Raw genomic sequence first — 16101 nt, 5'->3', positions numbered from 1 at the left:
CTCAGGTGCTGAACTGGGAAACGATCCAGTACCAAGATCTTCATCCAAAAGCAAGCTGTGACTCTGCAGCATAGATGGCACAATGGAAATATACTGCCTGGGAACTCGGGTGCCTGTAGCCCTGCTGCTCCCAAGTCACTGGGGTGATGATTAAAGACCCAAGTCCCCATCAGCCTGGAATCAGCCCAGACTGGGGCTGAACTGGGCTTTCCCAGCCCTGTCCACCCCTGCCAGCATCCTGGGCTCTGCCCGAGGCTGCGAGTGGTTCTCACCCAACCACCTTTGCCAGCTCCGGGTACACAAACATCACACAGCTCTGTCAGCCCAGCCAGAAAAAACAGCCTGCCCCTGACTGGTCAGAGAGAGACTGGCTCTGAGGAAGGATTTCTGTGCAGAAGGGGCTGTTGGGCGTTGGAATGGGCTGCCCAGGGCAGGGGGGGAGTCCCCGGGATCCCTGGAGGGGTTGAAGAGTCGGGCTGAGCCAGCGCTGAGGGATCTGGTGGAGTTGGGAACGGGCAGGGTGAGGTTCAGGGTTGGGCTGGAGGAGCTTCAAGGGCTTTTCCAACGGAGGTGATTCTGTGAATTCCTGGAGCATAGAGGAAAGCAGGATGTTACGTGTCATCATTTAAAGCAACGAACAAAGGAAAAAACAGTGGGTTTGGTTTCAAACTTCCCACTCCCAGGACTCAAACACAGACTGATGTGGGTAGAAACCAAGGGTCACATTTCCATCTCTGCAGGGTTCCGGGCACAGCCCCTCCCTCAGAGCACACACTGTGGCTCAGCCCACCCATCCTGCTGGGCCACAGAGCCGCTCCACTCAGTTTCCTGAACCCCAGGAAGTTTGGGGTAATGATTTAGGGGCATTTGTGGGAAGCGCAACTGTAAAGCCACAGATTGCCATAATGGTTTTGCTCCAGATGAGTGACCTCAGAAAAGAGCATCGTAGCCTTGACAGTCTCCAGCTTTTTTTTTTTTTTTTTTGAACATGGCTGGTGAGTTAAACTTTCCCATAGAGCAACTCTTTGTTTACAAAGTTGTACCAAGACATCTTGCCCGGCCGCTGTACAGCTAAATGGATTACTTACCCCTTAGACTTGGCACAATGGGGCTTGCACCAAAAAAAGCAGCCTGGGGTGACAGCACTGCCCACCCTGTGTGTCGCAGGCAGCTGGTTTTCCCCCCTAACTCACTGATGCACAATTTCTTACCACCACACAGCCCCCCTGAGCACCTCCACCGGCTTCCTCCGGGAGTTCAGACCTTCCAGGGGAGATATGGTAATCGCCAGCTGATTTAGCATTTTATCAAATTTCCTATTCAAGATATTCAGCTTTGAGGGAAAGCAGCAAAATCCAATTTATTTTTCTTAAGAAATTGAGAAAGAGTTCAAAGTTTATCCTTTCAGTTCTCCAGAGGATTAACAGCAGGTTTTAAGAAAGTGGGTTTTTTTTTTAAAAAAATATCAGGTTAAAATTCCACATAGGGCACCTCCATTTCAGTATCTTTTTTTTTTTTTTTAACACAGATACAACAGTACACAAGACTAGCTCGCGTGGAGCAAGCCAAGCCTTGCAAAGCATGGATTACTGCTAAAGAGCTGAGAGCTTCCAGGACATGTGGCTGTTCCCAGGCTGCAGGCCCAGCCTTGGTAGCACTGCTTTCACCAAAAAAATTCCTCTGTGAGGAAAATGAGCTGCAGCAACATGGCTGGCCTTACCCCGAAATCAACAGGCAAGGCTGGGTGAGGTTCATTAGTTGGGTCTTATGTGACACCCAAAATGAGCAGCAAAGCAGTTTTAGGGCCACAGAACCCTGAATTCTGCTTTAGGTGGGCAATTTGTAGGGCTCAGCTCCCGGGTACCTCTTCCTTCAAGAATTAATTCTGTTTCCTGCCTTTCATGGCAGAAGCTGCTTCTGCTACTGGAGAAGTGGCCGAAGCCAAACCCACAGCAGTAGCAGGAACAGTTTTGGAACAGCCTCCCTGGGATCAGCAGCACCATTCCTCACAGCCAGGCTCTTCTCTGGACATATTTCATTCTAATAACATGCAGCCTTGGAGGGAGCTGCGACAGTAAATTGCTGCTGTTGAGAAACCTGGTAACAGCTTTGCCACCTGGGATCACTGGAGACAGCCTAATTCTGAACCACCCTCAGCTCCCAGAAGCTCTCCCTACTTGGAAATACCAGCTAGAACTACAGCAGCAGCTACATTCAAGTTACTATAAAATAAAGCAATCTAGATTACACGAGGTGAACATATAAAAGAAGCAGTTTCCCCTTAGACTGTCTTCAAGAGGCTTCCTCTGGCAAAACACAGGAGGAGGGAACCTCGAGCTGTAATGAACTATTTCTCATTTTACTTCACCACGACATATGAAAACACAGAATCTGAAAAAAATAATGAACACACACCCCCCACCCCCACCCCTCAACAGCAGGCTGCCCTTTAGCAGAAGCAAGGTTTAAGTACAATGCAGATGATTCAACTGCAGTGGTAGTAGCTTCATTTGACTGTATTTAAATAAAACAAAGCATTTAAAAAAAAAACCCAACAACAACAGGCACTAAAATACCCTCCCTGGTTTAACAGCGTGTGCTAGCCGAGCCCCGTGGATGCGGCTTGTCCCCCCACAGCAGAGTGATGGGCAGTTCTATGGGTGTCACTCGAGGAGCCGTTTCTGCAAAGTGGTGTAACAAGAGTGTTCAGAAGAGTCAGCTCCCAGGCAGCACCCGGGCTGCTCGGCTCAGACCTGCAGCCCCAAATTCCAGTGTTCCCAGTAAGACACCAGACGAGGAGAGAGTTGGTGCCTGATAACCACAAGCGAGGAACAAGCATGTCGCCCTCCCCTCCCCACCCCCCTCCCCCCAAAACCAGGCAGTCTTTGTTCTGTTGGGCCCTTAGAGCTTCTTCAGGCGACTGTACAGTTCCCTTTTGCTCCTCTCGCCAGCCCAGGTTCGGCTTTTGGTGCGGAACCTTTTCAAGTCTTCTTTAAAGTCCTCGTGGTGCATGGGGCGATAGCTCTGGGGCTCGCAGAAACTCTGGGGGGGGAGGAGAAGCTGGTTTCACTTCAGTGTGTCACACTGATCTCCGAGAGCCACCGACAAAGCCTGGCAGCAACCACCCACCACTAGAATAAACAGAAATAAACCCTCCCAACTCCATGCAGGAGCTTCATACCAGATGCTCACAGACAAAGCCAAGTGATACTCAGACTACAGCTACTTCAGAAGCAATAGCTGTGAAATGAAGGACTTTCAGCCCTGTGTACAAAGTTCTCACCCCATTTTCTGGCAGGCGTCAACGTGCAAACTTAAGTTTGGATTCACCTTGAAATAGCACAGATGGGAAGAACACTTGTAGCTCAGACCCGCCAGCCCCTGGCCCCCATCGCCTGTTCCATGCTGCCACCTTGAGGCCCTCGGTCCTCCCACCTCAGGCAGGAGACCCAGAGGCCCGAAAAAAACAACCCACCAAAACCCAACCCCCCCAAAAAAAACAAAACAAACAAAAAACCCCACCCCTGCGGCCCAATCACCGCAGAGGACCCAGCAGATCGCAGGGAGAGCCAAAACCCAGCAGCACTCAGCATCCCAGTTGCTGGGAGACCCCAGGCCCGACTGGCCCCACCACAGCATGGCCAAATCTCTTGTATCTCTCTGAAAGTGCACCAAGTCCCAGGGCAGGAAGGTAAAGCCAAGAGATACTCTTGGTGTGGGGTCTGAGAGGGACTAAAATGATGGTTGGGTCACAGTTTTGTGTCAGAGGAGCAGGAAGAGTGAGCTGGGGAAAGGGAGTACAGCACTGACCAGCTGAAGCAGCTAAAGGGATCCAGGAGGGACCATCCCCACAATGCTGGGAAACCACTGGGCATTTTTAAAGTTTCCTTTACTGAATCACAGGCTGAAAACTCAAAATTTTATACTAAAATTCTGCTATTTTAGTATAAAATGAGACTTCAGGTTTCCATTTGTTACATAGCAATTACCATCAAGCCTCTCTCCTCTCCTAGTCCTTGCAGGCTTGAGCACTCAAATTTCTTCCCCAAATGGCATTTTGAAGTCTTAGTTGTTACAGATGGGCCAAATTTTGTATTTTACTTGAGACAAGTGGAAGAACTTTTCAGCTCTGGCAACAAGACAGCTCTGAAGAACAGAATAGACTTCAAGAGCCTCGCTGTCAGTTATTTGACAGTTAAAAATTCTCAAATATAAATTTGACAGTTAAAAATTGACAATTTGAACTGCTCTCAGTACAGAAGATCATTGAAACAGAGCAGGAAAATCTACCCCAGCAAAAACACTCTACCCCAAAGGGAAGTCTGATCGAGTACCAATACATCAGTATTATTTAATCTATTGTTTCTTCTCCTCCAAGTGTGAAAGAGATGAATTTAAGAGAATGTTACTTACACGGCATCTTAGGAAGAAGTCCTTGTAGCCCCCCTTGAGGACATACAGCTCTGGGTAGTGGAGGTTGGGGTATTCGTTACCCAGCCTGTCCCGCTCTCTCACAAACCGGCACCTGTAGCAGGAAAAAAAAAAATTAAAAATCCTTCATTCGACAAACAACAGAGGCAAACAGATTTCACCCATGACTTCCCATTCCTCAGGTAACAGAACCTGCCTATCAAGAACAGGCTGACAAGCCACGCTGGCTGCAAAGCTGTGCCCAGCTGTTTTTTTCTTTCCACCTGAAAGCATTCTAGCCCAACTTCAACAATGCCACATCCCTGCCAGAGGTGACAACCAACATCTGCTCGTCATCAACTGTATCTTAAGCAGCGTGCCAGCAGGGTAACTGGTGCCACTCCGAAAGCTTTGCTCTCAGCTAGCACAGCAGCAAGCCCTTCTCCAGGGTACGTGGGATAACTCACATGCGAGGACCCCGCTCTGAAGAAAACTCGCAGTGGAACACTACTATCACTCGTTTGTTCTCCGATGGCTGGATCGGCTTCTTAAGCAAGTACTCTTCCACATCCTCTTCCATGTGGAGGTTGACAGCACCCTGTGAAGGCAGAGCCATGTCTGAGTACGGGCAGTGAGCGGAGAACAGTATCAAACCTATCCCACTTCCTCGCAAGCCTCAGCTGAGCTTACTAGAGGAGCTCTGGCCGTCCTCCCCAGCTGCTGGGAACACAGCTCAAACCGGCGCAGAACATTACAGGTAGTCTAATGCTGATTGTGGGTCACCTGCACCTGTTCCAACAGCCATTTCAACAGTTGTGGCTCGTTGGATTTCCCTTCCCATCTTACTCTATTTAAGAGGGCTGGCCAGCTTGCTCAAGCAGCAAACTTCAAGATCAATTATATTTAGGATGGCCATTTGTTCTTGGAAGTCTGCGGTTTAAGTGAAGTTTAATATGCTAACTTTATCTTCCCTAGGGATCAGGATGCTGGACAGCAAGTGTCATACATCCTCCTCGGGAGCCACCTCTCTACTTGTTACACAGGCCACCTCCTCTGCCTAAGGACAGCAAAACATTCCCTCTTTTGAAGGGGGGGGGGGGGGGGGGGAAATCACTTTATGAACCACATGTGAGCTCAGTGTCCTGCACACCCCGGTGAGGCATCCCAGCTGTATCCACATGGCCTTGGAGACTTGCAAGCAAAGAGCAGCCCTGCACGGCACCAAGTGACCTGTTTGCAACTTCAGACAACTCTACACCACTCTTACAGGGTCAACATACCTTGATGTGTCCTCCTTCATACTCATAGGGGTATCGACAATCGATTATCACACACTCCTTGATGAACCTCTCAAACTTCCCAGTCAGCACAGACACAATCTGGGGAGGGGAAAAAAAAAAAAAAAAAAAAAAAATATCAACAGAGTTCGGTTGTTTCAAGATGGTTTTGTGTTGTTCTCCCTCCCAGAAAAGAATTTTTCTTACTGTTTCTGGAGCACATACCATTTCTGAGTCAATATATTTTAAATCTTGATGTTTCCCATCAACAGTGTGGAATAAATAACCCTGTAAGACAGACAGCATTTAATTAATAAAATTAAAAATGTGAGCCACGTAGGCAATACAAAATTAACTGCTGGACTATGCTAACACAGATACTTTGTTGACAAAAATCTCTTCAGCAAAGCTCGAGAGTTAAAGCTAAGGATTCTAAAATTCAGGGACAGAATTTTGGGTTTGGCTCCTATACTGAAGGCATTTTGTGGATCTTTTTGGGTAACCACAAAAGAATCTTTCTATGTCTGACCTATGAAAGTAGCCTCTCACCCTTCCTAGGGATCCGAGCACACACTGCTAAAGGAGGGAAGTGCTTTACTTGGGTTGGTTTTAGACACCTCTACCAAGAGAAGCCATTAAAACACTGGCAGTAACACTTGACCATTAAATCACTTGAATTACCTTTGAGAAGTCACCAATAAGGTCTCTCTGGTCACTGTCCAAAATGCTTTCTATCTCCACTGCAGAGGACTGCATCTTCACAATTTTCAAACTCTGGAGGAACACAAGTCAGAGATCAATGCCGAGCACAGAGAGCAGAGATCCTTTTCCCAAAACATAGCAGAAAACTCAAAAGTTTACTCTGAAGCCCTGAATTAAGGCAAAAATCAGGCTCAGGAGTATGCAACTACTGCAGCAGCTCCTCCAGACTCCTGCACTGTGCAGAGAGAAGGCAGCTGGGCTAGGTCAGCAATTCACCTGAAGGTCTCTCATTAACCTTCATAAACTAGACATCTACATTAGATCCTCTCCTAATCAATCCTCTGTTACAAAACCAGATGCCAAGCCACCAACCGCTGAGTCCTCAGAAGACATTCCAGGCAGGCTTTTCCTCTTCTTGGTCTTTCCTGGAGAATTCTCTTCCTGGGCTCTCTCCATCCTTTTCTGGGTGGTTCTTCCTACAGCACTAGGCACAGAGGAGGAGCCAAACAACCGGCATCGTTTGGCCTGCGAGGAAAGAGAGAGGTTAAGAGTTGTCCAGCAAAGATTTAGATTAGAAACCAAGCGAGCCTCAGACTTTCAGACTACTACAAAATTTTGCCTCATATAAGGCACCACCAGGGCACAGCAACAGCAGGATGTTAATAGGGTCATCTAAATGCAGGACCCACTTCCCAGTAACACTTGTTCCTTGCTGTGAGGACAGGGTGAGCTTGGAGCACCATAAAGCATATGATGTGCTAGCAGAGTGCTTGATACTAATTAGCAGACAATCAGCAGATTAAGGAGCGTTTTACTGGAGCCTAAACTCCCTTCGCAGTCTGTTATCAGGAGATCAGGCTACAGGCATTCCAGGTAAGTCTGTGCAGAATGTATTCAAGATATGTCAAGTATCTGACAAGGGAAGTCAAGATCTTTTTTGCATTTATGAAGTGGTTTTGTACAAAGAAACTTAATGCCCATATAGGCACACAACGAGCATTGTTCCACACTGACAAAGTCTTTCAGGTAAACAGGCTTTAGAGATAAAGGGGTTTATGCCATCTCTTGTTTTGTTGTTGTTATTAGGGACACAGGATCAGAGACAGTGTGATCAACTGTCCCCATCTCTGTTCTGCTGTGGTCTCACAGAGCACTCACCCACTTGTCTGTTTTCCTCATGACTAGTGGGGCAGTCCAGAGGCTCGCCACATCAGATGGCATCTCCTCATCGTTCTGAGAAAAAAAGAAGAAAGTTTATTCTCATCTATTTCACCATGGGCAGAGACTGTAAATACAGCTTCTGCACAGCTGGGGCAAACACTCCAGTCTAATTCAGCCATGTGAACAGTTTTAATTTAACTCAATTACTAGTCCAACTCTCAGTGAAACAATGGAACCAAGTCAAGACATGTCAGAGAAGGTAAATTTTATCAATTCACTGATTGATTAACAATGATGTTTCTCCAAAGCTTTAAGCATTTCAAATTCGGTTAGAAATAGTCTTTAAGTGGCTTGAAAGCAAATATCACCTCTAGCTCTTTTAGCAAGTTTCTAAAGAAAAACACCAGCATTCAAAGAATTCTCTCTAGTAACACAATTCTCATTGGCCACTGGGAACAGCAGCAGCTCTCAAACTAACTGCTGTTCACACACAAAGCAAGTCCCACTGTCTGCACTGGGAAAGAGCACATGTAAGACAGACACTTAAATGTAAGAGTTGAAAAAGAGGATGATAACTCTGCTTCTAACATTCTCTAGCACCTAGCTTTTTGCAGCTGGACTTACCACACTGATTTCTGCTCGAGCATTTGTGCACTACAGACACGTATTCTTGGTGGACTATTAATGTGAGAACTGATTTTTTTTTTAATCGTTATTTCTATGTGATTTCTATCATATTTCCTTCGTACGTACCTTCAAATCTTGATCATCTAGCAGCTCTAGGAACCCATCGTCATCTTCACTTTCAGAGGAGGTCAGAGAAGACCGCTGCAGGAAAGCTGGCCCGTCGTTTTCCTGTTCACCCAACTGAGACAAGACAGTGATAACAACACTCATTCTCTTTGCTGCAGGGTGCTGTAACCCCAGGGGTGATGCAAACACCTCTCACTGCACTACAGAAAACATGGCAGTTATTCCACCACCTTGAACACACTGACTTGAGCAAACCCCAGAGCGAGTTCCACTACTTCTCTTTGATCACCACAACGGCTCCATCAGCCTCATCAAGCAATAAGCCCTTTCTCTGGCAGAAGCTGTCCAGTGAAGGTGCAAAGGAGAGAAACAGGTGGTGTCAACAGGAACAAGAGTTAATAGAAACCCCACAGTGGATAAACACAAGATCAAGAGGATCAAGCAGGACCACCGGATTCAAGGAGCAGAGACAAGACTTAGCCCCCCAGCTCTGTTTCGGCACAAGGACCCATCATGTCCTTTCAGTTGCTTTTCCTAAGCAATAGGATAGGAATAAGGTAATATTTTCTTGTGTGTCATATCTGGGCATAAGATTCAGCTGCATCTACACAGTTGAGTTCATTGCTCCAAATGCATCTGCCTCAATGTAGTGAAAAAAAAAAATCTAAATTCCTCTGTTCCACATCCATGTCCTCGCTCCCTTGATTTACTGCAGCATAACCTCAGCTCTGCAGTGACTAATCTTTCACAGGCTACAGAACAAACATGTTTCCAACCTCTGACCATCTCATGAGCCATATGTGAGACTTTTCTTATCTGGCAGATAGATTAATTTTTCTATTTGGCACATGAATGGTGGTGATTAACAGCATTGTCTTAAAATCCTGATGCAATTTTTCTTCCTCAAGCACAGTAGATATGCAGAAGATTAGGTGAGAATGAGTTGTAAAAAAAACCACCATAGTACTTACTATCTGGGCTGGAGATGAATTCTGCCTTGATCCAGGAACACTTTTTCCATGATGGGAATGGTTATGCACAGAACAACGAGAAGCTGGTTTGGTTGGCTTCTTAAACTCAAACGATTCCTGAATTAAAGAGGAGCAAAGTGATCATTTTACCAAAGTTACAAATTGTGTGAGCTGCCAGCATCATTTTATTCTTTATTTGGGTTTTGTCAGGGAGTTGAGAAAAAAAACAAAACCAAACCAGACATTTTGGATTTAAGCTCCCTGTTGCCCACAGAGATAGTCTGAAGGTGCATGTTTTCAAATTAAAGATGTTACAGTAGTGATTCATTTAACATAGGCTTTTATCCTCTCGATATCACCTACAGGCTTAAGGTTTTTCTACTTCTTTTGTCAGACAACCCCATTCAGATACAACTTTGTTATGTCTGACTGAACTACAGCCTGACAGAGAGTAAGAGAAGCCTTTTCCACCACACCTGCTGTTGCTAATTCAGTTTCTTTGCTGCTGCCTCTTACCCCGTATCATCGCAGGCAACAGAAAGCAACACTTACATTCTCCTTATTTTCGTCTTGTTCCAGGAGCTGAAAAGCATTGCTATCCAGAGAATCAGAATGGTTTCTCTTCAAAGAAGGACTGGATCCCAGGAGGCTTTGCTACAACGTTCAGAGAAAAGTGCCAGCTCAGCATTGTGCCACACAGTCTCTGCACAGCCACGTTTTAAGCAAAAGGGGTGTTAATAAAAACTGTAAAGTCTCTGACCCCAGATAAGTGCTAACTACACACAGAAGTCTTTTACGCTGACATCTCAGTACAGGTACCAAAATGCTTCAGCTGCATTAGTGACAAAGCCACTTCACTGAAATTTCACGCCAACTTGAAGATTTTGAGTTTGCAAGCTGTAATTCTGACAGTTTTCATTAAGTACCACAGCAGCTGTTCTCAAAGCCAGAAAATTAACAAGTTATGGACCATATCCAACTAAAAACACAACGTGCTAAATCCTCTAACATTTATAGAATATCAACAGCACTCTCACTTACTGGCAGGGAATGTATTCTTCTGAAAGGCATCCGAATGCTACAACAAAAAAGAACCGAGATTTATTTCAATATTTTGTTTTAAAAGACAGTAACATGAGTAGAACTCCCTCCCCCCACCCCCAGTAAAACTCCATAAGCTACAACAGCCACTGACTGAGAAGTTAAGACAAGAAGTATACTTACTTCAGTCTGCTGGATTCAAGAATCGCTTTCTCAAACCTAAAAAGCAAGTGAGATGTCCCAGGGTCAGCACCAAAGGATAATACACTAAAAATCAACCTTGTATTTAAACCATGAAGGGTTGTGCTAACGCAGAAACCAACATGCTTCTTGATGACACTGGCTACTTGTAGCCAGCTTATCCCATCCTAGTTTTTGAAACACTAGCTAGACTCCTTCTCCCTCTCCTTTCCCCATTTTTTTTTCCCCACATTGTTTAGACAGGAAAAGCTAGGTTGAAGGAAGAAAAAGTCAGTAAATCAGGGATCAAGGACATCTGTCCCCCACCCCTGTGGACAGAAAAAAAAGTAATCTGAGGCAAATTCAAAGCTCGGAGCAACTGCTTGGTATCAGTTAAGGCATATAGAAGCACAAATTATTACAGACTCCAGATAAGGTGCCTGGGTCATGCTCAGTCTGTCTGGTACAACACATTAACTCAGACCCAAGACTTGTTAAGTACTCGGGGACACAGAGGAGACAGAAGGCCTGGCACCCCCAGCTGCAGAGCACTACAGCCCACACTTCCAGAGGCTTGAGAGAATAGCCTGCTGCACGCAGGCCCCCAAAGGAAAAACCACGTCAAGCTTCTCATTAGCCTGTGTTTGTTAATAGTGCAACATGAAATGCCCAAAGTCAGGCTTAGCATACGGTTACATACGTTTCCTCCATGATATCGTTTGAGGCTGCAGGACCAGGCGAATCCAAAGCACAACCTGCAGAGGAGAGACAGTATTTTCTACTGAGCAGTAGTACCTCAGCACCTAGGACATGCAAAAATATTGGAGACTGCTGGATTTCCTGAGCTTAGAGAGGAAACGGATTTCACAAGTCCAGTCTGCAGCTTCATCTCAGTGTAGAAGCAAATAGTTGCAGACACTCTATATGGTTGTTTTTTTTGTTTTTTTTTTACCATGGATAAGGTGTTAGTGCTTGGGGAAAAATAGAATAAAAAAAAAAAATAAATAAAACAGCCCCAGCCCTGCCTAGAATGTCATCTAGAACAGAGTGCTACCACATAACATGGAATACTCTTGGCTTATTCTCCCACACAAACATTTTAGTAAACAACTTAGTCCTTAAGGGTTTTTTAAGCCATGTTTTTACTTACACCTCTCTATAGGAAGAAATTCTGGTCTCACTCCAAAAAAATTAGTCAAAAGGCATTTCTCGATGCACACAAGGGTACCAAAACCAACAGCAAGCACTCCATAAGCACAAACCAAGTGTAGCATTACAACTACACTGCATCTAAGCACAGATCCCCGAGGAGTTTTTGTATTATGGCTATATTTACAAGCCCTAGTGCCAGGCCAACAGCTTACCAGAACATACTCTACACCATCATGACAAGACTTGTTGCTGCTTTGGTGACTGTGATCTAAAACTACAAAGAATTAATTTGACTAACATGACAAGTAGTGGTCTCAGCAGTGTTTTGTAAGCACTTAAGACCTGCTTCGGGGGGGGGAAGCCAAGAAGAAAGTGAAGATTTAGCAAGCTTGGTTATTCCATCCCGCTCTGTGGTTTGTGAGCTATTCTCACATTTTAGTGGTTCACAAAGTTCCTCTGAAGGCTGAAAGTACCATGCACAGTCAGACTGGTGCATAAATTCAGGTGGAGACACTGATTTCCGTCCCTGGGCTAGACCAATGAAGTATCAGAAGCTTCCCTGATTCTACAAGTTATGGGGTAACAGCTGATTTCATCTTCACTGATAAAGCATCTCATCTGAAAAAAAAGCACTTTTAGGCAAGTATCAGTCCTAAGATACAGCTCCCCAGGTTTCAGATAAACAATCAGCTCGTGTTAACAAAAAGCCACAAAAAAAAACCCCAAACCATAAGACAAACTCTGCTCAATGGCCTTGATTTGAGCGTGCAGAGGAGGTTAGCACAGCTCAGGTTTAAAGAGAGAAAACACACGGTGACAACTTGCTCTCATCTAAGTTATCACCCTGCAAAGGGCAGAAACTCAAACCAGTCCTATTCTGGGCTGAATGCAGATATGCAACAGATCCTAACAATGGAGAACAAAACACTATCTCCCTGTTTTCCAGACCTCAGCCCCAGCACGCAACTATAAACCCTCACAAGCCAATGTCTGCAAGACACCATGGAGAGAATGGTGGGAATCCAATTCACCAGTGAAGCCTATCTTGGGCTATCTCCAGCAGCCTTCCTCGTCAGCTGTCCCTGCTGCAAGGGAGGCTGATACACTCGTGATAAGCTGTTGACCTACTACCATGTACAGAGCAGAACATCAAGGCAATCAGAAGATGGCAGCAATAAACATCATGCTGGAGTACAAAGCATGACAGGTCAGGAACCACATCTTAACAGCCATCCTGAGGAAAAAAGGAAAAAAAGCCATCTCTGACAGAGGCCCTCTGTGGGGGCAGAACCAGTTTTTCCTCCATGCTCGCTCTATGCTAACATACTCCAGGACAATTAAAAAAAAAAAAAAAAAGCCACCCACAACCCAAACTGTGAACTGCAAAAGCTTGCCAAGTGATGGTTCACCCGCCTCCCTTCTTTCAAGAATGAGAAGTGGCTGCAGGGATTGCAGACAGATTAGTTCTCTGTCCAACCCCTGGAAGCTACTTGCAATGGAAGCCACGTAAAGATACGTGAAAAAGATAAAGAAATGCTTTTCATTTCCTATTTATTAATTGGGAAAGCCATACCTGAGTCTGTTGATTCTGATGACACTGTTCTTTGTAAACCATTAGTGGTCTTGTTTCCCAGATCTTGCTCAGTGTTTTCGTGCTGACTGTAAAGGAAGATAGATATTTGTTTTAAATGTTCATTGAAGCCAGAAATACAATGTGAGTGCCTGAAACATCCAGCACAGGTGATCAGAACTTGAAGCATCTATCATCAGCAGCTTGGCAATCCTGCAGACTGAAGTCTCATGTTCCACATGCTGCTGAGTGCACAGGCAATGCCACCTCAGCTCTGATACCTACAGGGACTGAAGCTTCAGGTTTAGGGTCTGCTTTTTTAAACCTCACATGTTGTACTGATAATATTAAAAGTTAGGCTTCCAAAACAGAGACATTTAAGACAATAATTATCCTGGTTGTCTTTCTGGTAACCTCACACCAAACTTTTCTCCATGACATGCTAACGATGAGGGTTGGGTTGGTTTTTTTTTTTTGAAACAAGGTTTTAGAGCCTGTCCTGAGCTTGTGCCTTCACTAATGAAGGTCCTAATACAACAAAGCGACAGACCTTGTGGATAAAACTTTAGGATTAAAATCAGTTTAAGCGTGCAATAGGTTATTGGTGCCTGAAATCACATTAGCACCTCCCAAATGGTTCTCTGGGTGTATGGCAGCACCATTACCCTTCTCGGGACTGCAATCCTCTCTTTGGCAGCCCCTCATTTAATTAATGTTTTACATTGAGAAATCACCAAACTTCTAACTCAAACTCATTTTTAGAAGTAGTTAGCTCTCAAATTTTCTCTTATCAGCTAAGCCAGTTCTTATCTGCTCACATAACCATCAGACCAGTGGAAATCATTCTGTAGGTGAAGGGGCTCGAGGCATCCAGAGACGGAGTAAGACCAGCCCTGACCCAAGGGATGTGCAAGCACAAACCCTGCCCCGTGAGCAGGCAGGAACCTGCAGGCAAGGCTGCCCGCTGCGGAGCCACATCAGACACACACCCCTTCCTGCGGGCAGGGGTCACCGCAGCTCCAGTACAGAGAGGGATGCACTTTGTCTGTAGCCTTGCCCTATATATTACCTTAAATAAGGGAAAAGCTGCGTGAGTGTGGCTCCTCCATCACATGGGTTAATTAAAAAAATATGCCAGGGAGCAAGCTAGGGCTACAAACCCAAAGGACAAAATAATGAACATGGAGGGGACTGGTGCTAATCATTTACAGCAATTCCAGGAATCTGAAGGAGGGCAGGATCATAAAGCAAGCAGGTGATTACAGAAATGAGAATGATATAAAACCAGCAAACAAAGGAGAAATACCAGGAGGGCCAGCGAGGCCATAGTGGGCCAGGACAAATCAGGAGGCATACAAGAGGAATAAGGAGATGTGCAGGAACCGGGCGAGGGTGTGCAGCAGGGTTAGAGGCGTCGGGGTGCAGGAGATGGGCAAAGGGTGGTGGTGGATGGGGCTGAGATGATGCAGATAACGCGGCATGGAAGGCAGGAAGGGACACAGAGCTACCGCCATTCATCTGCGGGGAGAGGGAAAAGCACCCAGAGACGGGGCCAGGCCCAGAGAAGGGCTCAGGAGCGAGGGGGATGCCCAGAACAGAACCAGGGGAAGATGGGGGCATGGGGGAGGCTGGCCCACGGCACAGGAGCCACCACCACACGTGGACAGGGACAGCCGGGGTGGCCGCATCTCGGGACTCCCAAGGGAGAAAAGGGACGGTGGAGGGGATGGGCCCTGAGCAGGGAGGGGGAGCAGAGCTCTGCAGCGGTGGAGGCCTTAGGGAGGGGGGGTGTGTGTGTGGTGTGTTTTAAGGGAAACATGGAAGCGTCGGTTTTGCAAGAGGATGGGGGGTGGGGTGGGGTGTTGGAAGAACTCCTCAGGGCCTCATTTGGGGGGGGGGGGGGGGGGGCAGGGAGAAACGGCGCCTCGAAGCCTCACTTTTTTGGGGGGAGGATTAGGAGAAGAGGTCCTCGAGGCCTCAGTTTTAAGGGCTAGAGGAAGGGGGGGGATGGCATGTGTGGAAGGAGAGAATGCGGGATGAGGGTCTCAAGGCCTCGCTTCTGGATGGAGGAGGAGATTAAAAGACCATCAAGGCCTCGATTGGGTGGGGAGGAAGAAGAGACCCACGAGGCCTCACTTTTTTTTCTTTTTTGGGGGGTGGAGGGGGGAGGGGGATAGATGAGGTCCCAGAGGCTTTGCTTCTGGAAGAGGGGTGCAGAGAAGGTGAAAAGCTCCTTGAGGCCTTGTTTTCTCTTTTTTTTTTTTTTTTCTCCAGAAACGGGGGAAGAAGAGCTCCTCCAGGACTCTCTTCGGGTCCGGGGTGTGAGAGAAGAGGCCCTCCAGGGCCATGGCGGGGGGAGGGGGGGGCCTCCCTTAGGCTTCCCGTCTGGGAGGGAATAGGGGAAATAGGTCCTCGCGGTCTCTTTTTTTTTTTTTCTTACGTGGGGAAGCAAGGTAGAGGGGGAAGGGGTGTGTGGGGGTGCCCCGCTAAGCAGAATTCCCCCCCACCCCATCCCCGCTTTGACTCACCCGTGTCCCAGCTGCTCCATAGTGAAGCGGAGGTCGGAGACCGGCGACAGATCGGCGGGAAAAAGAGACTTAACCACGGCGGGTGAAGCGGGAGAGACCGGGGAGAAAAGCAGGAGGCGGCGGCGATAGGAACCGCTGGGTGCACGATCCATGGAGCCGAGCACTCCCGAGTCGCTGTCAGCGCGATCCGCAACGTTCTGACCCCAGCCGCCACCCGTCGCCCGCTCCGAAGCTCGCGCCAAACTCCCCTCGGCCAATCACAACCGCGCGTTGTTTAAAAGGGGAGGGTGTTTTTACTTAAACCTTAACGCCCACCGCGCGCGCGCTGGCCAGTAAGAAACGGCGGCGGGCGCCCC

The 16101-nt window shown here is 46.9% G+C and overlaps 1 protein-coding gene across 1 annotated transcript; it reads right to left on the bottom strand.

The window, feature by feature from the left end:
• Window positions 1–2882: 2882 nt before the first annotated feature.
• Window positions 2883–15897, bottom strand: CDC25A (cell division cycle 25A). The gene is made up of 17 exons (XM_074898194.1): window positions 15746–15897; window positions 13221–13306; window positions 11196–11250; window positions 10499–10534; window positions 10316–10352; window positions 9827–9928; window positions 9263–9391; window positions 8987–8995; window positions 8304–8417; window positions 7548–7622; window positions 6762–6914; window positions 6369–6461; window positions 5913–5975; window positions 5691–5789; window positions 4878–5008; window positions 4414–4525; window positions 2883–3042 (listed from the first exon to the last, which is right to left on the bottom strand). The coding sequence occupies exons 1-17, from the start codon at window positions 15895–15897 to the stop codon at window positions 2902–2904; spliced, it is 1587 nt and encodes a 528-aa protein (XP_074754295.1). The 3' UTR covers window positions 2883–2901.
• Between the last annotated feature and the right edge of the window lie 204 nt (window positions 15898–16101).

Source organism: Athene noctua, chromosome 2, assembly GCF_965140245.1.
Source record: "Athene noctua chromosome 2, bAthNoc1.hap1.1, whole genome shotgun sequence".
In the NCBI taxonomy this organism is placed as follows: domain Eukaryota; kingdom Metazoa; phylum Chordata; class Aves; order Strigiformes; family Strigidae; genus Athene; species Athene noctua.
This window is presented reverse-complemented; position numbering and strand designations above follow the sequence as displayed.

Bases quoted from the DNA above. Each gene is read 5' to 3' on its own strand.
- CDC25A (XM_074898194.1), bottom strand. From the start codon at position 15,897: ATGGATCGTGCACCCAGCGGTTCCTATCGCCGCCGCCTCCTGCTTTTC. The intron at 11,251-13,220 runs GTATGGCTTTCC...TCTCCTCTGCAG, and splicing joins ATCAGAATCAACAGACTCAG to GTTGTGCTTTGGATTCGCCT. The intron at 5,009-5,690 runs GTATGTTGACCC...CTGCCTTCACAG, and splicing joins ATGAAGGAGGACACATCAAG to GGTGCTGTCAACCTCCACAT.